The following is a 26,490-nucleotide window of genomic DNA, read 5'->3' as shown; positions in this document are numbered from 1 at the left end:
TTTTGCACATTGATTTTGTATCCTGAGACTTTGCTGAAGTTGCTTATCAGCTTAAGGAGATTTTGGGCTGAGACAATGGGGTTTTCTATATATACAATCATGTCATCTGCAAACAGGGACAATTTGATTTCTTCTTTTCCTAACTGAATACCCTTTATTTCTTTCTCTTGCCTAATTGCCCTAGCCAGAACTTCCAACACTATGTTGAATAGGAGTGGTGAGAGAGGGCATCTCTGTCTTGTGCCAGTTTACAAAGGGAATGCTTCCAGGTTTGCTCATTCAGTATGATATTGGCTGTTGGTTTGTCATAAATAGCTCTTATTATTTTGAGATACGTTCCACATCAATACCTAATTTATTGAGAGTTTTTAGCATAAAGGGCTGTTGAATTTTGTCAAAGGCTTTTTCTGCATCTATTGAGATAAATCATGTGGTTTTTGTTTTTGGTTCTGTTTATATGCTGGATTATGTTTATTGATTTGCATATGTTGAACCAGCCTTGCATCCCAGGGATGAAGCCCACTTGATCATGGTGGATAAGCTTTTTGATGTGCTACTGGTTTGGTTTGCCAGTATTTTATTGAGGATTTTTGCATCGATGTTCATCAGGGATATTGGTCTAGAATTCTCTTTTTTTGTTGTATCTCTGTCAGGCTTTGGTATCAGGATGATGTTGGTCTCGTAAAATGAGTTAGGGAGGATTCCCTCTTTTTCTATTGATTGGAATAGTTTCAGAAGGAATGGTACCAACTCCTCCTTGTACTTCTGGTAGAATTTGGCTGTGAATCTGTCTGGTCCTGGACTTTTTTTGGTTGGTAGGCTATTAATTATTGCCTCAATTTCAGAGCCTGTTCAGGGATTCACCTTCTTCCTGGTTTAGTCTTGGAAGAGTGTAAGTGTCCAGGAAATTATCCATTTCTTCTAGATTTTCTAGTTTATTTGCACAGAGGTGTTTATAGTATTCTCTGATCCACCACTACATTTCATGATGCAGAACAGCTCCATCACCACCCCAGGTTCCCTCGTGCTACCCATCCCCCTAGTCCTAACCATGGCAATAGCTGATGTGTTCTTTGTGTTCATAGTTTTGCGTTTTCTAGAATGTCATTATAAATGGAAGCATGCAGTGTATAGCCTTTCGAGTCTGACTGCTTTCATTTAGCATAACGCATTTGCAATTCATTCATTTTGTTGTGTCAATAGTTTATTCCTTTTGAGGCCAATAGTATTCCAGTGTTTAGATATACCATAGCTTGTTTATCTATTCACTCACTGAAGGACATTTGGGTTTCCACCTTTTGACAATTATGAATAAAGCTGCCATAAACATTTGCAAACAGGTTTTTGTATGAACATAAGTTTTCATTCCTCTTGGGTAAATAAGAGTCTGGGTCGTTTGGCAAGTATATGTTTAATGTTTAAGAAATTGCCCGACTGTTTTTCAAAGAGGCTATACCATTTTGGAATCCTCACCAGCAATATATGAGAGTATCAGTAGTTCCACATCCCTACCTGCACTTGATAGTGTCCGGTTTTCCTCATTTTAACCAGTCTGATAGGTATGCAGTGGGATCTCAGCGTGGTTTTGATTTGCATTTCCGATGGCGAGTGGGGCTGAGCATCTCTTCATGTGCTTATTTCCCATCTGTAGGTCTTCGGTGCTGAAGTGTCTGTTCACATCTTGTGCTCATTTTGTATCAGTCTGTTTTCTTGTTGTTGAATCCTGAGATTTTTAAAAATATATATATATATATTCTAGAAACAAGTTCTTTGTTAGATAAGTGATTTGCAAATAACTTGTCGCAGCTGTGGCTTGGCTTGTCATTTTCTTTTTCTTTAGACAGGGTCTCACTCTGGTCGCCCAGGCTGGAGTGCAATGTCAACCATCTCAGCTCACTACAACCTTGACCTCCCGGGCTCAAGCAGTCTTCCAGCCTCAGCCTCCTGAGTAGCTAGGGGACTGCAGGCTCTCCTCAACACTTCTTGTGAATTTTTTGTATTTTTGGTAGAGACAGGGTTTCACCCTGTTGCCTAGGCTGGTCTCGAAGTCCTGAGCTCAAGCGATCCGCCCACTTCAACCTCCCAAAGTGTTGGGATTAGGGGCATGAGCTACCACACTAGCCTTATTATTTTCTTAACAGTGTCTTTTGCATAACAAAGGCTTTTAATTTTAATGAAGTTCACTGTATCAGTTTTTTCTTTCATGGACTGTGCTTGAGGTGTCATGGCTAAGATCAATTCACAACATTTTCTTCTAAAGGTTTTGTAGTTTTAGGCTTTTCATTTAGGTCTTTGATGCATTTTGAGGTTATTTTTATATAAGGTGTGCAGTGTGGTAGAGGTAGTGCTTTTTTTTTTTGTTTGCATCGGGATATTCAGTGGGTGTCACACCATCTTTTGGAAAGACAGATCTGTTTTACATTTATTAGAATGATGTTTGTAAAAGAAAAAAATCAGTTGATTGTATTTGTGGGTTTATTTCTGGATTCTGTTCTGTTCCATTGATTTATGTGTCCATCCCTTTCTCCAGTCCTGCACTGTCTTGACTTGTGTAGCTTTATGGTAAGTCTTTAAATCAGGTAGCGTGAATCCTCCAACTTGGTTCCTTTACAACACTGTTTTGGCTATTCTTTTTCTTTTCCTTTCCTTGTAAATTTAAATGTCAGTTTGTAGATATTTATAATCATGCTGGAATTTTTATTGGAACCGCATTGATTCTATAGAACAATTTTCACTTCTTGATATCTCATCTTCTCATCCATATATATAAATATATCATGTTTTATTTTCATTAGGGTTTTGGAGTCTTCAACATACAGATTCTGCATATATTTTGTTAGATTTATATGTAAGAATTTCAGGCCAGGCACGGTGGCTCACAGCTGTAATCTCAGCACTTTGGGAGGCTGAGGCAGGTAGATCACCTGAGGTCAGGAGTTTGAGACCAACCTGGCCAACATGGTGAAACCCCATCTCTACTAAAAAAAAAAAAAATTAGCCAGGCGTGGTGGTGTGCACCTGTAGTCCCAGCTACTCAGGAGTCTGAGGCAGGAGAATCGCTTGAATCCGGGAGGCGGAGGTTGCAGTGGGCTGGGATCACGCCACTGCATTCCAGCCTGGGTGACAGAGTTAGACTTTGTCTCTTTTTTTTTTTTTTTTGAGACGGAGTCTGGCTCTGCCGCCCAGGCTGGAGTGCAGTGGCCAGCTCTCAGCTCACTGCAAGCTCCGCCTCCCGGGTTCACGCCATTCTCCTGTCTCAGCCTCCCGAGTAGCTGGGACTACAGGCGCCCGCCTCGTCGCCCGGCTAGTTTTTTGTATTTTTTTTTAGTAGAGACGGGGTTTCACCATATTAGCCAGGATGGTCTCGATCTCCTGACCTCGTGATCCGCCCGTCTCGGCCTCCCAAAGTGCTGGGATTACAGGCTTGAGCCACCGCGCCCGGCCGACTTTGTCTCAAAAAAAAAAAAAAAATTATGTGTAAGAATTTCATTGGAGAGTTGTATTGTAGATGGTACTATTTGTTTTTTAAATTTGTTTTCTAGTTATGTATTGCATATAGAGATACAATTGATTTTTTTTTATATCCACCTTGTATCTGTGGCCTTGCTAAGCTTACTCAGTAGTTCCAGGAGGTTTTTTGTGAGTGTAGATGCTTTGGTTTTTTTCTCTTTTCTTTTTTAATGTAGACAATCATGTCAGCTTGAAATACAGAGTTTTATTTCATCTTTCCTAATCCATGGGCCTTCTATCTCTGTTTTCGCCTTATTGCACTTGCTAGGACTCCCTGTACGCTATTGAATAGAAATAGTGAGAGCAATCATCTTTGGCTTATTCCTGATCTTAGGGGCAAAGCATTCAGTCTTTCACCATTAAGTATGATGTTAGCTGTAGGTTTTTTGTTAGATGTGCTTTTATCAAGTTAAGGAATTTCCCTTCTATTTCTAGGTTGCTGTAAGTTTTTGTTCATGAATAGATGCTGAATTTTGTCCCATATATTTTGTGTACCCATCGAGTGATTGATTGTATGGCTTTTCTTCTGCTGTTAATACAGTAAATCACATTCATCAGCTTTCCACTGCTGAACCAGCCTTACATGCACTCGATGGTGACACATTATTCTTATATATTGCTGGATTAAATTTGCTAATAATATTTGGTTGAGGATTTGGTTCATGATGATTGTTGGTCTATAGTTTTCTTGTAATTTCTTTGTCTGGTTTTAGTATCAGGGCAATGCTAGTCTTATAGGATGAGTTTGGAACTATTCCCTCCTTTTTTATATTCTGGAAGAGATTATATAGAATTGATATTGTTCTATACATGTTTGATAGAATTCACCACTGAAATCATCTGGACCTGGAGTGTTCTTTGTGGGAAGGCTTTAACTATGAATTTAATTTCCTTAATAGCGATAGGACTATTCAGGCTATCTCTTCTTCAGTGAGCTTTGGTAGCTTAGGTCTTTAAGGGAATTTATTTATTTCATGTAAGTTGTTGGGTATAGTTTTAAAGTTGCTCATAGTATCTCTTTGTACTTTTAAAGATGTTAGGTCTGTAATGATATATACTCCTTCATTTCTGATTTTGATCATTGTCACCTCTCTTTTTTCTTTGGTTTTATTGGTTTTTATTTTTCTCTTTTCTATTGTATTGTTTTCTGCTCTTTTATCATTTCTCTCCATCAGCTTGGTTTGAGTTTGATTTATTCTTTTCCTAGTTTCTTAACATAGAAACTTAGATTATTGTTTTGAGATATTTCTGCTATCACAGGCGTTAAATGCTAAAAACTTTCCTCTAAGCATTGCTTTTGCTGCATTCCATAAAGTCTGATATATTGAGTTTTCATGTTCTTTCAAGTCAAAACATTTTCTAATTTTTCTCATCATCTTATTGATCCATGGGTTATTTAGAATTATACCTATACCTCAGTATCCATGGGAATTGGTTTCAGAACCTCCCACAGATACCAAAATCCATGGATGCTCAAGTCCCCGATATAAAATGGTATAGTATTTGCATATAACCTATGCACATTAATTATAATACCTAATCCAATGTAAATGCTATGTAAATCATTGTTATACTGTATTGTTTTGAGAATAATAACAAGGAAAAAAGTACATCCATACTCATTACAGAAACATTTTTTTTCCTCAAGTATTTGCAGTCTGAGGTTGGTTGAATCCATGGATGCCGAACCCATGGATACAGAGAACCAACTCTATGTTTAATTTCCAAATATTTGGCCATTTCCCAAATTTTTTTCTTTTGACCTCCAGTTTTATTATGTTCAGAGAACATACTTTGCATGATTTTTAGTCCTTTTACATTTTTTCAGATTTATTTTATGGCCTAGCATATGGTCTGTCCTAGAGAATGTTCCATGTATGCTTCAAAAGAATATGTGTCTGTAGCAACTGGGTGGAGCATTTCATTCATGTCAATCAGACTGGGTTGACAGTGTTATTCAGGTTTCTGTATCCTTGCCAGTTTTCTTTCTAGTTCTGTCAATTATTGAGTATCGGGTATTGAAATTTAGCATTATTATTGGTGGACCATCTCTCCTTTTAATTCTGTCACTTTTTGTTTAATGTATTTTGAGGCTCTCTTGTTAGGTAGACACACAGTTTGTAATATCTTCCTGATGCAGTGACTCTTTTATCATGAGGTGTCCCCCATTGTCTCTAGTAAGATTTCCTGTGTTAAAGTATACTTGTCTAATATTAGTATAGCCACTCCATTTGTCTTATGGTTACTGTTTGTATGGTATATCTTTTCTCATCCATTTACTTTCAGTATATGTGTGCCTTTGAAATTAAGCTGGTTCTCTTATAGGCAAGATAGTTGGATCTTACTTTTTTATCAGGTCTCACAATCTCTGCTTTTGATTGGGGTTTTTAGACCTTTTTTTTTTTTTTTTTTTTTGACATGAGGTCTCGCTCTGTCGCCCAGGCTGGAGTGCAGTGGCCGGATCTCAGCTCACTACAAGCTCTGCCTCCCAGGTTTACGCCATTCTCCTGCCTCAGCCTCCCCAGTAGCTGGGACTACAGGCGTCCATTTGTATTTAGTATAATTATTGACATGGTTAGATTCACATTTGCCATTTTGTTATTTGTTTTCTGTGTTTGCTTCTTTTTGCTCCTTTACTGCCTTTCCCTTGTGTTAAATATTTTACAGTGTATAGTTTTAATTCCTCTCATTGTTTAAACTAAATTTTTAAAGTTATTTTCTTAGTGGTTGCCCTATGGGATATAATATGCATCTTTTTTAACATCACAGTGCACTTTAAATTAATATTTATTCTACTAACATATAGAAACTTTTATCCTGTATAGCTTTATTCACTTCCCTCATTTATGCTATTATTTTCATATATATTACATCTATATGTTATGACTCCAGCAATACAGTGTGGCAATTACTGCTTTCTACAGTCCTTTGTGTTTTAAAGATGCTAAGGAAACAAAATAGAAAAAATATATCTATAGAGTCTTTTACATTAATCCTTTTATTTCTGGTGCTGTTTATTTCTCTCTGCAGATTCAAGTCACCATCTTTACTAATTTCTTTTTAGCCTGAAGGACTTCCTTTAATACTTCTTATAATGCATGTCTGTTATCAGTGAATTATCTCATTATTTATCTGGGTATGTCTTTATTTTTAGAGGATAGTTGTACTGATCTGGCTACATTGTGTCAGACAGCAAGTCAGCTGTGTTAATGCTGTTTATCTAACGTGCCCACACCACTGTGCATGATCAGTCATTTTTCACTTGCTGCTTTCAAGATTTTGTTTTTGTCTTTCAGTAGTTGAACTCTGTCTTATCTAGTTGTGAATCTCTGTATTTATCCTACAAATGCAGACTGTATTGAGGTTTGTTGAGCTTCTTGGAAATGTAGATTCCTTTTCCATCAGATTTAAGAAGTTTTCTGCCATTATTTCTTCAAATATTTTTTTGTCTCTCTCTTCTTCCTCTGGGATTCTCATTACAAGTGTTTGATGTGCTTGATGTATTCTAAGGTATGTTCATTTTACGTTTCTTTTTTTTTCTCTGTGTTCTTCATGTTAGTTAACTTCTGTTGATCTATCTTCAAATTCACTGGGTGTTTTTTTTCTTCTGCTACCTTAAATCTTCTGCTGAGCCTTATCTGCAGTGAATTTTTAATTTCAATTACTATACTTTCAACTCCAGAATTTCCAAGTGATTCTTTTTTGGTAACTTCTGTTGCCTTTTTGAAATTCTGTGTATTGATTCTCTGTCATATTTTTCTTTAATTTTTTAGGCTTCCCTTAGTTCTTCGAACATCTTTATAGAATCTGCTTTATCTGCCACATTGTTTTTTTTTCTGCCAAACTCAACGTCTGAGGACACTCAGAGATAGTGTCTATTGACTGCTTGTTTTTTTCTCAGTATGGGTCATATCTTGCTATTTCTTTGCATATCTCTTAATTTTTTGTTGAAAACTGGACATTTTTGAGAATATATTTTAGCAACTCTAGATTCTGAGTTTACCTCCCTGAAGGTTGTTGTTTCTGCTTTTTATTTGTTAAGTAACTTGTCTAAGATTAAATCTCTGAAGTCTGTCTCCCTGGCAGTTCAGTTACTGCTGTGTTTGTTAATTAGTTTATTTTACATTTGCCTTCCTAGAGTTTGCTCCTGTGTCTGTGTGGATTGGTAGTAAGCCTATGATTGATTGACAGAGGTTGTAACCAGCCACCTCAGGCCAGTAAGTTGGGGCTTCTATCCTCTGTCGATGTAACTGTAACTCGATGTAACTCATTCAAAACTCAGGTCATATTTAAGTTGCCCTGGCTTTTACTTTCTACCAGACCCTTTTGTGTCTCCTTTACTTGTGTGTACAGCCTCACAGTTGACCAGGATTGTGTGCCTGGCTTGAACCTTCTCTGGTCTCCACTGTGTATGCATACAGCCTCAGCCTGGAATATGCATGGTTCAACCTTGGCTATCAGGGCTGTTGGCCCTTCCTGTTCATCTGTCTCTGAGATTGTCACTGCCATTGACACCACCATTGAACATGGGCGTCTCCCATCACTTCAAGTAAGCCTCTTACCCTGACGGAGAAGCTGCAGCTGCCCATCTTCACAGCCTGTCCACCCTAGTGGTACTGCCATGTCAGACACATGTGGGGTGGGGTGACATACAGGCAGCAGGTCTGGGAGAGACAGGAGCAGCCTCCCAACACCACAGATTTCCACCATTGTTGCCTGAAGTTCAGTTCTTCAAGCATAAACACTTCTTAGATGGCCATTCGCCTTTTGTTGATTTCTAGAGTACTCATTTGGTTGTTTTTGTCAATGTTGTCTAGCTTTATAGTTGCTTTTGAGGGGTAGGGTTAGCTGATCTCTCCAGGCCATAGCTGGAACGTCTACCACTAGAAGCCTTTCAACTAATAGTAATTTTTGTTTGTAGGTTTATAAACATTCTTAGTGTTCACTCGATGTTTGTTATGCCATCCTTGTCAAGCTGACCTTCTACTTTTAAAACAGAAAGGACCACTCATTAAACTGTTTTAGTATGGTCACAAGTTCTGGAATAGCAACTTAACATTATTGCATTCGTGGAAAAATTCCTTTGGTATTTCCGTTTAAGTAATTTAAAATACATGGAGGAAAAAAGCTACAGTGTTGGTTACTTTTCATAATGATAAATTTAAACTTGTATATATGTAATTTATATTGCATTTGGACACATTTTTATAATATGGAATTGTCATGTCATTTGTGAGAATGACATTAAATTCCACTTATCACTCCTTTCTTGCCTATAGGACTTCCTGTGGCCACAAAGAAACTGGCCTGTTAGCTTGTAGGAAAGAGACAGGTTTTCATGTTGAGATAAGATTTAATTTTTTTTTTTAGTACTTTAAGGATAATTGAAGAAAATAGCACTTTGAGGTTGTTATTATTCTTGTCCCAATTAAAGGGTTTGTAGATATGTTAAATTGGAATTATATTCTTGAATACTGAAGTCTGTTGCATCTTACCTGTGTGTCTTTGAGCATTCATTGTGTTGCTTGTATTTTAGATTAGTGAAAAATCACCATGGTTTACCTTTTGCTAAATCACTTTCTACCAAGTAGCCAGTAGCCATAGAAATGGTTTTTCAGTTACAGTATGGTAACAGTAATTCATTTTAGACAAAGTTGCATGTCATTCTTTGTGTGTCGCTTGCAGGCCGCTTTGAAGAGGAATTTATCAAAATGCGCATGGAGAGACTTCAGGCCTGGATGACCAGGATGTGTCGCCATCCAGTAATCTCTGAAAGTGAAGTTTTCCAGCAGTTCCTAAATTTCCGAGATGAGAAGGTAGGACATTGTATTATTATGGCATCAGAGGATATTGAGAGTTGTCTCATTCACACCAAACTTATTTCTGAAAGGAGTTAAAATTATGTTGGTTAGTTATTTCTCACTTCCTCCAGTGACAGTGAGGGGACAGAAACCTAAATCCCCACCATAGGAAATTTGTCATGATGAGTGAAGAGCTGCCTGCCAGAAGGGCTTCCCCTACACCAGGAGTGGGTTGGCTCAGGATGGGCAGAGGCAGGGTGAAGGATGTAATGGGGTCAGCGGTTTTTCCCTAGATGTTGTAAAAATAGGAGGATAGTCCCCAAACTCTGAAGGTATTATCAGCATGAAGTGAGGGGAGTGGGGTGACCGATTTTCCTGATCACGTTGTCCTTACGATGTAATAGCATGATGACAGGAAAGGGAGAGGCAGACATGAGCCACTCTTCTCAGAGCCAGGCCATTTTCATCACTGTAATGGTGAGTCTAAAGTCAATGCTGGCCTCTCTCTGCCTGCCCCGTGACCAGTTAGTCTGCCAGTGGTCATCTGTTCTTCATTAAAGTCAGGGAAAAGTTGGTTGCCTGACATCTCAAAATTGTCTGCTTTGGAAATAGTTTTCTCTCTCAGTAAGCATTTACTGTACTCCTTATTGTATCATTTTATTCTCTAAAGATGTTTCCTCCACGGTTTGTCTCAACAAATACTGCATATCTTAGAAAGCACCCTAAAGAATAAAAGCAGGAGTTGGCCTAGAAGCCACAGCAGATGCTAAAGACATTATCAGCCTGGGAAATAAGTTATGAAGCTATTTTTGTCTCTGATCAAATAATAGAATATCATATACCCTCTTGGAACTTTGAGAGATTGACTTGCTAAACTTCTTTGTAGTACTTTTCACTTGTTGAAGTGAACAAATATTAAGTCTTAAATATTAGGACTCTATCGGTGTATGTTTACAGGTGTATGCATACGCTTAACATACATATTTGGGCCTTATTTTCAGTTATTGACTATTTCTAGAATTGACCAGCTCATGTGATATGTTATATGTCACCAGCTTGGGGATGAGACAACATGGAGATGCTTCACCATGTCTTTGTGAATTTGTGTATATCACGGGTCTCTTCACCATGTCTTAGGAGTTTGTATATATTTATGGTGAGAGAGGGTACTCGGTCACACTGTGTGTGTCATGTAGCTGTATAGTAGTGAAACTAAGTTCTTTGAATTCAGTAACTGTTTTGGTTACTTTGTAGTTACAGAAACTACAGGAAACCTCCTCCAAGTTTGTTACCTTCGTGGTGCCCACAAGACTTTTACAAGAGCTTATTTGATAGATTTTCTAAGGATTTGATTTAGAAGGCACTTCTGAAGGCCATGTTTTATGCATGGTGGAGTTTAATAAATCCTAGACATCAGTTGTGTTGTGTTGTTTTAAATGACTGCCACTTTGAAAGAGGGATCAGCTTGTCATAAAAGTGGTATAAGAGAAAAAAGAAAGAACTTGGAGTCAGGGCACTTGAGTTCTGGTCTTAGCGCTACTTCTAACTGCCTCTGTGATCTTAGTGAAGGTATTTAATCCCTTTGGGCCAGAATTTCCTTGCTTGCTAAATGACAGTTTAGAACTACATAGAAACTATGATGCTGTGGTAAGTAGCAGCTCATATAGATAAATGGTAGACAGAGAAACCCCTAAAGAATCTACAGAGATATTATTAGAAATAAGTGGTTAGTAAGGTAGCTGGATAGAAGATATTGTGTATTTATCAGCCAAAAACAGAAATCGAAAATCTAAAAAAAAAAGAAAACTCATTTACAATAACATCAAAAGTATCAAATATCCAGGAATAAATAGAAGAAAATGTAAAAAAAAAATCTACATAGAAAACTATGAAACATTATTGAGAAAAATAATAGAAGACCTAAATAAGTCTTCTAATACTGTGTCTCATGGACTGAAAACAGTAAAGATGCCATATGTAGAAAATCAAAATGCCAAGAATTGCCAGGATTCTCTTGGAAAAGAATGAACTAGGAGGAGGACTTGATTGCGTATCAGAACTCATTGTGAAGCTAAAAATGTTTAAAAGCATGACTTGGCATAAGGCTAGACAAACCAACCAGTAGAGCAGAATAGACAGTAGATCTCTGAGAAACATGGCACTGAGCATAGTAGGGAAAGGACAGTCTTTTCAGTAGCTGGTGCTGGGTCAGTTGGATGGCACATTGCAGGGAAATGAAATGTGCTCGCTACCTCACTACAATCTGCAGTTGATTGTATTAGGGTTGTTATTGATATTGTTATGTTTTTAAAATATGTCCCAGGCTGGGTGTGGTGGATCACTTGAGGTCAGGAGTTCAAGACCAGCCTGGCCAATATGGCAAAACCCTGTCTCTACTAAAAATACAAAAATTCACCAGGTGTGGTGGCACACACCTGTAATCCCAGCCACTTGGGAGGCCGAAGCAGGAGAATCATTTGAACCCCGGGGTGAAGGTTGCAGTGAGCCGAGATTGTGCCACTGCACTCCAGCCTGGGCGACAGAGCAAAACTCTGTCTCAAATATATATATATATATGTATTATATTTGAAATTAGCTTTAAGAAAAAAAAAAATCCCACAGGTAGAATGGAGGAGAGTACCTATGAAACAAGATTGGCACCTCCCGGGGAGCAGTGGTGCCTGGGCCACTTCTCCCTTGGCCACATGTGCTGAAGGTGGAGCTGTGGGTCTCCTGTGGAGTCACAGCAAACAGGCACTTGGAAAGTTTCTTTCAGTCTTTGAGTATTGGTTGAAAGGAAAGCACCCAAAACTGTAGCCAAAGGAGTCATTATACTTCCAGAAAAATCTCAAAAGTATTGCAAGCAACAGTAGTAGCTATTGGATCAGACCTTAAAGGTGGGGGTGGAAAGATTTAACCAGTTAGTGTGAAAGTTAAAGTTTTCCCAGAATATGGAGGCACTAAGTAGTTCTAGACAAGGGTCATTTCTTATCTGAATGAATCTAAGAGGCGGTGCCATTCTTAGAAAGTGTGTAAGTCGAAGTAAATCCCTACTGAAATGGCATCACATGAGGCTGCCCGTGCCACCACAGTTCCAAAAGCTTCATCACGTAAATGACTTCTGTATCTCATACTAAACTAATGATAATTTAAAAAAGATTGGCAAAGTGTTGGTAATTATTGAAGCTGAACCTGAGGGGTTTATTATACTTTTCTTCTTTTGTATATGTTTGAAAGTTTTCATTGTATATAGTTTTCTTGAAAATGAATTCCATGTGGCTCACAGATCTAAATGTGAAAAGCAACATAGTAATGCTTACAGAAGATAACGTGGGACATCCTCGTATCCTAGAGAGCAGGGAAGAATTTCTGAAATATGACATGAAGAAGACTCTGCAGAAAGATGTGGATAAATTAGACTACATTAGAACTTTGTTCAGCAGAGCTATTACAAATGAAAAGCTACTGAGTAGAAGATACTTGCACATATATATAAGCAATGAAGGGCTAGATTTTAGAATATATGAAAACATCAATAAGCCCAATGGAAAAATAGGAGATTTGATCATGTACTTTATAAAATACGGTATCTGAATCAACAACAGATGTATAGAAAAGGACCTAATCTCATTAGCAATCAATAAATACATATTAAAACCACAGCAAGATACCACTACACACTTGCCAGAGTGGCTAAAACTGACCATACCAAGTGTCATCTTGGTGAGGTGAGATGCCGTTGGGACTCATAACCTGTTGGGGGAAAATTGGTAAGACCAATTTGGAAAAGTTTGGCATTTACTAAAGTTGAACCCTCTCGTATGACCTGGCATTTCCACTCCTGGGTATGTACTGAATATAGAAATGCAGGCATACAGACACCAGGAGTCATGTACGTAACAGCTTCATTCATAACTTGATAAGGGTGGCTACCAGTAGTAGAATAGATAAATAAATTGGGTATTATTCATACAGTAGAATGTTATACAGCAATGAAATGAATGAACTGTAGTTCTACACAAAATTGTGACTGTAGTTCCTAACCAAGATTGAGCAAAAGAAGCCAGACACCAAAGAACGCATTTATAGGGTTCTTTGCTAGCTTGAAAAACTAGCAGGACAGGGTAGGATGCATGCTTAGGTGCATCTAAACAAAGTCCATTTGTGCTGCTGTAACAAAGTACCTGAGACTGGATAATTTATATACAAATTTATTTCTCACAGTTACGGAGGCTGGAAGTCAAAGATCAAGGCACCAGCATTTGGTGTGTGGTAAGGGCTGCATCCTCCAAAAGGGAGAAATGTTGAGTCCCCACATGGTGGAAGGTGGAAAAACAAAAAGGGACAAACTCCCTGCATCAAGCTCTTTTATCAGGACGCTAATCTCATTCACAAGGGGAGAGGCCCTCATGACCTAATCACTGCTTAAAGGCCCCACCTCTTAATATTATCACGTTGGCTATTAAGTTTCAAAACATGAAGTTTGGAGGGAACACATTCAAACCATAGTAGAAAAGCAAGGAAATGAAAACCATAAGAGAGAGATTACTGGTTACCTTTGTGGGAGAGGGAAGAGGTAGCAGTGCTTGGGGAAAAGACAATGTGGGGGTGCTTTTGGAATGGGAGCTCTTTGCTCCTTCCTGGCCTAGTTGGTCGTTAGGCAAATATTCACTTTGTGACATTCATTGCACTGGATATTTTTGCTTTGGGGTACTCTATGTGTATATCTTAGTACGTTTTTTTTTTTTTTTTTAAAGCTCATAATACTGGTTTCTGTGTTATATTTTAGAAAAGCATTTACCTTTTTAGAAATCAGTTAACCTAAACATTTGAGGCACTTAGAATGCACAGGGTGGGCTGAGCACAGTGGCTTATGCCTGGAATCCCAGAACTTTGTGGGGACCAAAGTGGGCAGATTGCTTGAGCCCAGGAGTTCGGGACCAGCCTGGCTAATATGGTGAAACACCATCTCTACAAAAGATATAAAAATTAGCCAGCCATGGTGGTGTGCGCCTTAAGTCCCAGCTACTTAGGGGGCTGAGGTGGGAGGATCACGTGAACCTGGAAGTTCAAGGCTACAGTGAGCTGAGATCACGCTACTGTACTCCAGTCTAGAAGGCAAAGTGAGACTGTCTCAAAAAATATATATGTGTGTGTGTGTATATATATATGTATATAGGGTGTTTCTTTTTGCTGTGTTTATGTAGGTAGCCATTGGAAAGGGAACAGGACTGAATCGGTTCATTCTCAGAAGACTTGGTCCCTTTAGGTCCATTCTGTGGAATGACACTGTTCATGCCCTGAGATTACATTTGGGGTATAAAGGTATTTGGTCCATGGTGAGGAGGGAGATAGACTGGGAGCTGCTTCCTGAAAATTAGAAACATAAAGGTGATCAATGAGCTGGTCCTGTTTGGGAATTTTGAAGACCAGTTTGTGCTCTCCACTTGAACCTTACAGCGTTCTCATTTACAGGAATGGAAAACTGGAAAGAGGAAGGCTGAGAAAGATGAGCTGGCGGGAGTCATGATATTTTCCACCATGGAGCCAGAGGCACCTGACTTGGACTTAGTAGAAATGTGAGAGACGCTGCCAGGTTTTCTTTCTTCTCAATCTGCACCCTCCTCCTTTGGCCATCAGGCCTCAGCCAGAGTAGCCGCAGCCGAAACTCAAATTGTCAGACTAGAGTTTTATGAAATGAGCGGGATTTGTAGTCCAATGACAAGGGAAACATCATTTGTATGTAGAAGTACTGTCTTTATAACTGCAACATCAGATTAAAATCTTTCTTTTACCTTGAAGCCAGTGATTTCATAGTTGACACGGTGTTGAGTAGCTGTTTCCAATAGTGTGATGAAACCAGGCGGCACGGAGCCACCTAAAACCCACGCAATATTCAGACAGCAAACCTCTTTGAGCATTGCCTTGAGGAAGCAGTCTCTAACCTGCTTTTTCTGTATATTTTTTTAATCTGTTGATTTTAATCATTTAGTTTTTAAAATACAAGGTCAGTTGAAACTTTGGAGTAGTTCCTTTTCTCTTAAGGTCTTACAAGAAATTTGCATGGTTTTTAATTTTAAAAAGCTTTTTTATCGTAAAATTAGTACGTATGTGTTACCGAAAGTATACACAAGAAACACACACACACATACACGTAACTCTTCAACCACCCAGAGAGAAAATCGGTGTTAATATGTTGGTGTTTAGTCTCCCAAATCCTCCTCTGTACATATGTAATTATAGGAAAGGTTGTTTAAACAAAAATGACCTCACACTAGACATTTTGTTTTATAATCTGCTTTTTTCATCTAACAGTATATTGTGATCTTTTTAGGTTGGTAAATACACTTTTGACATCCTTAGAAAGAACTGTATCTTTCAGATCACTTAGGTGATTGTGTATCCGGGTTATTGTCTGTATTGCACTGAGTACTTGGAATGAATGGCCAGTTAGCATTAGCAACCCCTATTATTCTTTTATAGATTTGATGGTCCCCCCAGTGATTGGAATTTTCCTAAATAAGATATTCAATAAATTATTTTATTTACTTTAGAATAATTTTAAAATTCACAAAGAATTGTAGAGGCAGAAAGGAAGCAAAGTTAAAATATAAATCACCGCTTTTTACATAGTTCTTTAAATGTCTGCATCAAGCCTGTATTTAAGGCTAACTTAGTGAAAGGGGAGTTGTTATCGTGCAAGGAAACAAGTGCCTGTGGGTACATTTGGCCTGAGTGTCCCCACAGCAGTGCTGTTCCTCCTGCTTATGTGACTGACGGCTGCCTTCGCCCACAGAGAGCAGAAGTGTGAGGCTGTGGGGAAGTTCACCAAGGCCATGGATGACGGCGTGAAGGAGCTGCTGACGGTGGGGCAGGAGCACTGGAAGCGCTGCACGGGGCGTAAGTCCACTCCTTACAGCGCACTGGGCTCGTAGGGGGTGATGCAGGCTCAGTTTTATGTCCCTTATCATAGAAGGGAACCTGCTGCCTCAAACAGAAGTGTATTTGGTGGATGGCAGTAATGTCCCTCCTATGATTCTGTTTAATCTCACTTCACCCGAGTTAAACCACAGAAAATTGACTAACAAAGCCAGGTTAAGAAATCTCATAAGGAGCACCATGTTCACTTAATTAGTTCCAGTAATTTGGGGCTTTATAATCTTTGGAAAATTAATCATTTTTGCATGTTTTGAGAGTGCTTGTAGTTATTCTTAGTCTCATGATTTTGTTTTTTAATCTTCATCCATTTGGTAAGATGTTGTATATTTGACTAAAGCCATAGTGTTTAGAAAAACCAGTATAGTTAGTAGTAAAAATATGACAGCAGAAGCACTGCCGAGGGGAGAGTGTCACTGTCAGTCACGGCTTTCTGCCCACTCTGCCGTGTCCCTAAGAACTTCCTGCCTCCCTCCTTCTCTTTGGTTTGTAGGCTTTCATTCTGCTGAAGGTTTTTCCTGTATTCCTCAGAACTGTGCAGCTCTGTCGCCACACATGTGGCCCAGGATAGATAAACAGCCACGTATCCAGCTGTGGGGCTAATGCTGCGGGCTGCTGCCGTGTTACACCCACAGGCTCAGAGGCTGCAGAATGACTTGTCAGGCCGTGAAATGCTGGGATCTCACTGCTGTCCAATATGCAGATGTCTTTGACTCCCTTAGAGTCCTAGGACTTCTCTCCTTTATATCTGATCTGCTCTTATTGCTATGTCTTAACTTCTGGAGAAAAGGGCCTTCTAATCTATCACTAAGAATTTTCTGGCCTTCACCTCATAATGCCATACAGGAATATTGGTTGTATTCAGTTTTAAAAAAATAAAAATGTTTTATATTTTGAATTATGAGTAATATATACCTACTTTTATATTGGCCTTTGATGCTCAGCATAGGAAAGGGATCTGTTCTTGTAATGATTTTTTTAAAGGTGATATTTTTACACTAAAAAAGGAAAACAATCAGAATTTGAAATCCAATAATAATTTTAAAGAACAGGAAACTAAATATGGAGTGACTCGTAGATGAATTAATAAGATAGCACAGCAAAGACAATGCCAGTATTACTATTCGATCCAGATCTGAAAATCCAAAGCCTTGCATCAGGAGTGAGTAAACTGTGGTCTGAGCGCCAAATTTGGCTTGCCACGTATTTTGTAAATAAAGTTTTATTGGAACACACCCATGCCCGTTTATTTGTCTATTGTCTTTGGCTACATTTGTGTCATAATGGTAGAGTTGAGTAGTTTCAACAGAAACTTGTGGCTCCATGAAGCCTAAAATGTTTACTATCTGGCACTTTGCAGAGGAAGTTTGCCAGGCCCTGCCTTACCTCAACCATTGGCCAATGCTACCTCTACCTCTTCCTCTACTAGCGGCAATACCAGTACCAGTGGCGCTTTACCATCCACATATTATACCAACAAAAGAACTTGTAACATACCAGCTGTTCATGCTTGAGGGGCAGACACCAGGAATAATAGTTGTTTCTTTCCCATAGCAAAGAAATATGATGCTATATCCTAAATATATAGAATTAGCCCTGAGAAAATAATGTATACAAATGCAGCATCTAGAAAACAAAACCTGTGTCAAGACTTTGGTCATAGAGGATGACTCATGAACAAAAGGCGAATTGACATTGTTCTCAAAAGCAGAGGTCCCCAGTCCCCAGGCCATGGGCTGGTACGTGGACCATCACCGCACAGCAGGAGGCAAGTGAAGCTTCATCTCTATCTCCAGGCGCTCCCCATCACTCACATTACCGCCTGAGCTCCGCCTCCTGTCACATCAGTGGTGGCATTAGATTCTTATATAAATTCGCGCCCTATTGTGAGCCACACATACACGGGATCTAGGTTGTGAGCCCTTATGAGAATCTAATGCCTGATGATCTGAGGTGGAACAGTTTCATCCCCAAACCATCCCCCGACCCACTGTCTGTCCATGGAAAAATTATCTTCCATGAAACCAGTCCCTGGTGCCAGAAAGGTTGGGGATCACTGTTCTAAAGTATAAATGAAAGAATTCAGTTCTAAAGGCAGTGAATTAATTTTGACTGTAAACTCTTGCAAGACCATCATAACACATCATTTAAATCTGTATGTTCTTTGAAAGCCATTTTTCCTGAGTGCAAATTTTACAATTGCATGTTTTAAGGATATCATAAAAATTTGGGATTATGATATCTTTTAAAAAATTAAATGCCTTATGTCTAATGTCCGATGAACTCCATGTCCTGTGTAATTCACAAGGCTAAATGTAGAAAGTAGGGAATGCTGACCTCAGGCTGCTCTTTTGTGGGGTGAGGAAAGGGATTTGACTCAGGCGTATCTCCTTCTCTTTCTCAAAATAGTTCTTTAAAATTCCTAATGTGTAGAATGAAAACTCCAGCATACACTCTGCATGGTGAACCACATGCCAGGCACCTTTAGGTAGAGAGGCAAAACTGAGGTACCAGAGGGTGGACAGTTTATTAAAATTAACTGAGCTCATGTAATTTGGATTCATGTTTCCTGATAACTGCAGCTTATAGACCTTACCTCAAATGTCTCTGGCCTAAATATTTTTTAAAGAAACATTAAAAGTTTTCTTTTTCTCCTTTAAAAACTGCAATGAGTCTTTAAATGCAAATAATGGTTTCTTTTGAAAGGCAAACAGATGCTCCTTTAAGGGGACTCCATACAAATGTAAAGAAAGTAGCCTAAGGTGCAGAGACTCTTAGTAAGTTCTCCAAAGTGATCCCAGAATCTTAGCACCTTAAAAAGAAACCTTAGGGGTCATTTAGTGAAATCATCTCTTCATACAGATGAGAAAACTCAGACCCCTCTTCCCTGGTCATGCGACGTCTGACTGTTGTATTTTCCTCCACACCTTGTTGCTTTCAGTCTTCGGTGGTCATGGTTTGCAAATGGTCATTTATGCACCCGTAACAGAGTGGGAAAGTCTGCGTATTTGGAATCACAAGTCCACATCCAGCATTTATTAGCCATGTGACCTTGGGCAAGTCAGTTATCTGAGTCTTACTTTCCTAATCCTCTCCATGGTGAGGATGGTGTCTCTGCATCTGGTAGAGGGGCTAACGTGATGATTGAGTGCAGTGTCGCTAGAAGTACTTTGTAAGCTAGAAATCATCTAAAGGAGCTTCCATCTCACCTCTCGTTTGGTGAATGAGAAAGTAGGAGTGATTGTCAGTAATAATAGCATCCACCATTAATTGAACAGTCAATTAAAAATAATTGAAAGACATCAGTTGAAAAAATCACTTTTGAAACAATGTTTTATGAAGGAATATAGACTATTTTGAATCACTTCCAACATTACGATAAAGTAATCACTTTCAGGAAATAATTTAATCCCATTTCAGTTTGCTCAGAAGACTAATCGTTTATTCCTTTTTCTCTTTCAGCATTGCCCAAGGAATATCAGAAGATAGGAAAGGCCTTGCAGAATTTGGCCACAGTGTTCAGTTCTAGCGGCTATCAAGGTGTGTCTTTGTTCATTCATCCAGTGGGCCTTTAGAGCTTTATCCAGACCTGTTGCCTGCAGATGCTAACTCCCTCCTCAGTGAAGCACCCTGGTTGTTGGTGTGTAAATTGGCTAGGCTGCTGCACTAAGGACTTTTGCACCCTCATCCTAGGACTTTTGAGAAAAGCCAAAGGTTGTTATAATTTGTATTTTCTTGCTAGCTTGTTTACCTTTTTTTGCTCTCAGGTGTAGCATTTTTGTTTCAAGGCCATCAGTTTCATTTCTCTGCCAAGTCTTCCTGTTAACAGAGGCCAGATTTGACTGGGCACAGTGGCTCACACCTATAATTCCAACACTTTGGGAGGCTGAGGCAGGCAAATCACTTGAGTACAGGAGTTTGAGACCAGGTTGGGCAACATGGTTGAGACCCCCATCTCTACAAAAAAATCAAAAATTAGCTGGGTATGGTCGTGCGTACAGGTAGTCCCAGCTATTTGGGAGGCTGAGGTGGGAGGATCACTTAAGCCTGGGAGGCAGAGGTTGCACTGAGCCGTGATCTTACCAGTGCACTCCAGCCTGGGTGACAGAGCAAGACCCTGTCTCAAAAAAACAAAAGCCAGATTTCATCAAGGCCATTTCAAGGAAAAATGTTTGACCAAGTAGTAAGTGTGTGTTGCCTGTTTTCTCCTTAACTGTTTCAGCTTACCCTATAAATATGTATCTTACCCATGAAATTTAGAGTTCATGGTTTACATTGGCAGCACTTAATGAGAACAAGTTAGCTCTTTTTATTAAAAGGAAAAAGAGCCCAGGCAACATAAGGAGACCCCATCTCTACAAAGAAATAATAAAAATTAGCCAGGCATGGTGTCACACACCTGTATTCTCAGCTGTTCTGGAGGCTGAAGCAGGAGGATCGCTTGAACCCAGGAGGTTGAGGCTATGGTGTGTCATGATCACAACACTGCACTCCAATATGAGCAGCAGAGTGAGACTCCATCTCAATAAAAAAAAAAAAAAAAAAAATGAAAAGGCATTTGTCAGCTAGGTGGTACCTATTAAATCTGTTATCTCCTGTCACAGAAGTGATAGAATTGGTACAGGTGTTGGTCCTGATACTCAGGGCAGACAGTGCTTTGAATGTCAGTTTCTGAATATTTTAATAATAAACTAATAAGAAATTAGTTTCTCACCAAAATGTAAGATTTAGGGCTCCCACCTGGGAATACTTCTCATTGCCCTGGCCTTACCATGTCTTACAGTTGACACTTTTAGACCAGAAGTGGTCTTTGAGGTCTAGACTAGCAACTCAAGGCCAGGACAGAGAAGCATCTTGGCCCAGGTAACAAGTGGGTGATGGAAGAGCTGAGATGAGAGCCACGCCCATTGCTTAGGGAGGAGGCAGATGCCTTGGAGCCCTTTTAGCATGGTGGCTCTGTGATGTCTCAACAGGGTGAGAACATTTGTCCTAGAGATGCTGGAATTTTGGCCAGTTGGTCCTGATGCTTTCTTACGTGTCAGAACTCAGCTGCAATCTGCCTTCCTTGAACCTCACCTTACAGCCCTCTTACTGTTCTTCAGCCTAGCCCACAGCTTCCCACTGTCACCTCTTAGGCCACAGAAGTCCCTGTGGGAGAACCAGCTCTGCATTTGAGGTTCCTCCAGCTTCCCGTGCCTCGTGCTAGCCCACATGCCCCCGGGAAGCCCATCACCTAGCGGGGCAGAGCGCACCCTTTTCTGAATTTAGTTGATTTGAATTTCTTCATTTTCATGGTGCTTCAGTGACTTGAGAGAAAGGCATGACTTTTTTAGTTGATTTGGTATTTTTGTAATACGCCAAGAGCAATAGTTTCCTGCAGTGTCCATATCCTAATTGAAAATAGAAGCCCCACAATTACCCCTTTAGTAACTTCAGAATTTGTTGCTGGGATCCCCAGTAATTTGGAGTCACGTAGAAACCTTAGAAACGATGTTGAACTGAATCATACATTTTGTTGTTGTTGTTGCAGAGAGAGGTTTCCTGCAACCTGGAAAACCTGCTAGACAAATTCTAAAAGAGCTATAACACTGAATCATAGAATTTTAAAATAGCAATTCACTTCTTTTCCTGGGAAGTGCTAGAAGAGACAAAGATACCACTAACTATTCATGAAATATGTTGTTATTAATAGAGGATACAGGTAATTGAACCAAAAGTCTTGAAAAGATGGGGAAAAGAAGACAGTTGGTAATCTGGGACATGGTTTCTAAAAAGTTCTTCAATTACTTTGTGCTGTAAATCTTTTCATATATTACACATCCTCATAAAAATATAGTAGAATTCACCTACCTTCAAAGTGATCAGATTCTTTCCAGGGTTGTATAGTCTGTGTAATTTTAGCCTGGAGCAGCATAGAAGTAAGGAAATGTAATGATATGGAGCAAGGTGGAGTAGAAAAGGATGCAGGTGGCAGCAGGGTTGAGGCAGCACAGCAGCAGGGGCAGCCTGGGGAGAAGGTGGGCTGCAGAGCGTGAACCTGAGACACTGTGCCCGGCTCCACAGGCTCATCCATGGGTTCCCCACTGGGAGCTGCCTCATGATCCTTTAACATTTTCTGGACTGTAATTATCAATACATAATTAAATATTCATATTGCAGATAGCACTTTTTCAGGTATTAAAAATACTCAATGTATGTTTTATGTTGAATATCATTCTACTTAAGATACTATTTTAAGGAAGCATTCAAGTTCCTGTTGACTGGCTTTTCTGCCATCGCAAAGGACAGTGGTCAGCAGTGTTGAGTACTGTGTCTCATCACATCCACTTGCTCAGATGTGTTGGTGTCTTTGAGCAGTGCTATACTATGCGATCTTGCAATAATGTAAATGAGTTTGAATCCTAGGAATATTCTGATTATAGTAAAAATAACTTCCAGTGCTCCTTTAACAGTTCATGTACTAACTTGAAATAATATAGACTGTTAGCATGGCCCCTGCACAAAACCGTGAAACATTGCATATTGTTATGGATGATCATATGGAAATATAAATGGCAAAAATTCTTAAATGATTATGGGGGAGGAGAGAGACTTGGAAAGTAAACTTCTGATTATATCTTGTTTTGTAGAGTTGACTTTGGAATAATGTGAATGCTTTATGTAATTATTAGAAAACAAATTTAAATCAAAATGGAAAAAAATTCCTAATCAAAGGCAAAATAAAACAAATGATTTGATACATCAAGATGAAGGCATAGCACACAGAGGAATTATTTCAAAGCACCTTAAAATGGCATTTTATATGCCCCCAGGAGCAGATGCCTCAAGGTCAGAAAGACTATAAAAATGTTAGTTATTTTCACTAAACATGTAGTCAATATCATGTTGGTATTGTTATTCTAAAACTTCTAAAACTGTTTTCATATTGTAGGATAAATCAAATATGTAATTATGTTACTGTTGTTAGCAATTAAGATTTTTAAAATAAGTTTTAAAATAAATGAAGAAAACCCCTAAAGTCATAAATTTGCTTTGGAAACATCAGTGTGAGCTCGTTATGTGTTTTCCCTCTCTAAAAATAAAAATAAATATATATATATATGCACAATTTGCCTTTCTGTTAAAGCCCTAGAAACAATTACCCAATCCAGTAGCAAGAAGCATTCCCTGGCACCAATCATAAGGTCCACGTCTTACCGCAATGAACCAGGATTCCTATCAAAAGACTTAAATACCAATTGGAAGAGCCTACCACTGGCCAAAGAAAAGAAAATTTGAGCATTAGTGAAAATGATAATTAATGTGAAATGAAGCATATCAAATATTTTTAAATCCAGAATTATAAAGATGCTTTTTAAGAAATTAATCTCAGTTACTTTTAGAGAATGGTAGGGGATTAACTCATTATTTTGAAAACTGTAAAGAGAAAAAAGAATTAAGCACTTAACCTGCTTTTCCTATTCAGACTCTACCTCTGGGTAACCAGAATATTACTGATAAAGGAAAGTTGATCCTTATGGAAGTATTTCAGCTAATAAAGAAGGAATGGTAGAAATAGAATAACACCATTTTGCAAACTCATACTAAAATAAAAGATCCTTGGCCAGGAGTGGTGGCTCACGCCTGTAATCCCAGCACTTTGGGAGGCTGAGGCAGGTGGATCACCTGAGGTCAGGAGTTCGAGACAAGCCTGGCCAACACAGTGAAACCCCATCTCTACTGAAAACACAAAAAATTAGCCGGGCATGGTGGCAGGTGCCTGTAGTCCCAGCTACTCAGGAGGCTGAGGCAGGAGAATGGTGTGAACCCGGGAGGCGGAGCTTGCAGTGAGCTGAGATCGTGCCACTGCACTCCAGTCCGGGGGACAGAGCGAGACTCCACCTCAAAAAAAAAAAAAAAAATAATAATAATAATAATAATAATAAAATAAAAGATCCAGACAATGGTCATTCTAGATAACGATCATTTTCTAACATTCTAAAAGTAGAAATAACTGGAACTGGTGGCGTGTGACTCTGATCAGGCCTCTAGGTCTAATAGCTAGTGTAAAGAGAATACAGGGACAGAGGAGTGTGTGAAATATCACCAGAGATGCAGCCAGCAGCATCCAGAATGCAAGCACCAAGGCACACAACAAGTTCAACACCCCACGAAAAGAAACGTGCAGGGAAAAAAGGGGCTGAGGAAGAAGAATCCACAGAGTTAAGAAACGCATCAGTTCTGTGCTGTGTGGACCTTTACATCCTGATTCAAGCAGCCAACTCGCCCTGAGAGAGACCTCATTATAGCAGAGTGACAGTCTCGTCTTCGGTGTCATAATGGTACTGCCTCATGTTTTAGAGTCCTCATCTGTTAGGCAGGATTTATGGATGAGATATTGATATCCGGTGAAAGCAGGTCGGGGGGTATATGAACAGAGGCTGGCGAGAGCTGCCAGTGGTGGGGAGGGCAGACGGTGGGTGATGGGCATTCATTCTGTTCCCACTAGTTTTGAAAATGTTTGAAAGTTTCTATAATAAAATTTACCAATAAAATCAATAATAAAATTTTTAACAAGTGAAATGAAAATATGTACAACTTATAACCACTGATAAAATTGGTCGTTTTCAGGTGAAACAGATCTCAATGATGCAATAACAGAAGCGGGAAAGACTTATGAAGAAATTGCCAGTCTCGTGGCAGAACAGGTACTAACATAATCACACAATTCCAATTACGATTTGATGCTATCTAGTCCACATATTTAATTTAAAACATGTCTTAAGACAAACTTCCCAAATAAGTACCCTCTTCTTTTCTGTTTCTGTGTATTTTTGTTAATTGTATTTAATCATGGTTTCTTAGATTAAGACAAAGTGGATGGATAAATTTGTCATCAAGAAATCTAAATAGGCCAGGCACAGTGGCTCACAACTGTAATCTGGCACTTTGGGAGGCCAAGGCGGGTGAATTTCTTGAGTCCAGGAATTCGAGACCAGCCTGGGCAACACAGTGAACCCAAAAAAATTAGCCGGGTGTAGTGGTGTATGCCTGTAGTCCCAGCTACTCAGGAGGCTGAGGTAGGAAGATCGCTTGAGCCCAGAAAGTCGAGGCTGCAGTGAGCCGTGATCATACCACTGCACTTTAGCCCAGGTGACAGAGTGAGACCCTATCTCAGAAGAAAAGAAATCTAAATGAATGTACCCCAGTATTGATGCCTCTGATCTGTTCTTAGCCATCAGGGGATTTTAATGAACAGGAAAGAACGCTGGCTCAGATCTGTATGGACCATTGCTTAGCCTCTCTGAGCCATGGTGTCCTCATCTGTTAATCTGCAGTGGTAGTGCCTACCCTGTATGGTTCTCAAGATTTAACAGCTCATTAAAAAAAAGCACCTGCTACAGTCCCCAGGACAGGGCAGGTCCTTGTCATAGCTACATAGCTTTTATTGGAATCTTTAGTACCCCAATTTCAGGGTTTTTTTTTTTTTTTAGGTAACAGATAATAAGTTCCCTTAAGAAGAATCTAAGTTATTTTCTAATCCCTTAATTAAAAAAAAATTTTTTTCGGATGACTTAAAGCTGTGTTTATGGATGCACACATGTGTACACACACTAATGTGGTTATGGGCTACTTTGCTAATATTTCTAAAAATGCATTCATTTTAGAGATGTGAGTAACAGCTATTAAAATTACAATTCAGAAAAATAGAAAAATTTTAAATTGCCACTTAAAATGATTACTGAGTGTTTTAATAACATTTTTATATTCTCTGCTCATATTTAGAAGTTAAACTACAGCAACTCATTTGTATGTAAACATACAGCATTAGCTGAACTTTCTTCCTTCATGGTGGTATAGTTTGGGTGTAAAGTTTTTAAGTTTACAAACCAACTTAAAAATTACATGATGTTTTGTCATTTTCTTTACAACATAAGAGTCAAAGAAAGGCAGTCTTGGGAGCTACTTTCTTTTAGAAAAAGTGATCTGAATGCTTAACACTCAGTAATTTAGTGTAGCACATGCAGGATTTACAGTCTTTGCATATAATGGTTCTCTTTTCCTTGATTTTCTGAATTTCTCTGCTAGTAACAATCAGCTTGTATCTTGTTATAGCCAAAGAAAGATCTCCATTTCCTGATGGAATGTAATCATGAGTATAAAGGTTTTCTTGGCTGCTTTCCTGACATCATTGGCACTCACAAGGTAACCTGATTGTAGACATTTATAGAAGACAACAGCAAGTGAAGCAGGCAGACATGCA

At 39.1% G+C, this 26,490-nt stretch overlaps 1 protein-coding gene and 1 non-coding gene across 5 annotated transcripts in view; one reads left to right on the top strand and one right to left on the bottom strand.

Moving 5' to 3' along the window:
- The window catches only part of SNX9 (sorting nexin 9), a 127,285-nt gene that overhangs the window by 93,883 nt on the left and 6,912 nt on the right, over positions 1-26,490 (top strand). For all 4 annotated transcript variants that reach the window (XM_033234951.1, XM_033234948.1, XM_033234949.1 and 1 more), the window contains 6 exons: positions 9,196-9,326; positions 14,787-14,890; positions 16,108-16,211; positions 19,710-19,787; positions 24,858-24,934; positions 26,343-26,432. In XM_033234951.1, the coding sequence (XP_033090842.1) occupies positions 9,196-9,326; positions 14,787-14,890; positions 16,108-16,211; positions 19,710-19,787; positions 24,858-24,934; positions 26,343-26,432 (584 nt within the window). The remainder of the gene's footprint in view (positions 1-9,195; positions 9,327-14,786; positions 14,891-16,107; positions 16,212-19,709; positions 19,788-24,857; positions 24,935-26,342; positions 26,433-26,490) is intronic.
- On the bottom strand, positions 21,780-21,838 carry LOC117098151. The gene has a single exon (XR_004443208.1). It is a non-coding gene; the product is annotated as a U7 small nuclear RNA (small nuclear RNA).

The sequence above is a fragment of the Trachypithecus francoisi genome, unplaced genomic scaffold (assembly GCF_009764315.1).
Source record: "Trachypithecus francoisi isolate TF-2019V2 unplaced genomic scaffold, Tfra_2.0 Lachesis_group15, whole genome shotgun sequence".
Taxonomy (NCBI): domain Eukaryota; kingdom Metazoa; phylum Chordata; class Mammalia; order Primates; family Cercopithecidae; genus Trachypithecus; species Trachypithecus francoisi.
The sequence above is the reverse complement of the archived record's forward strand: the minus strand, read 5'-3'. Positions and strand labels throughout refer to the sequence as shown.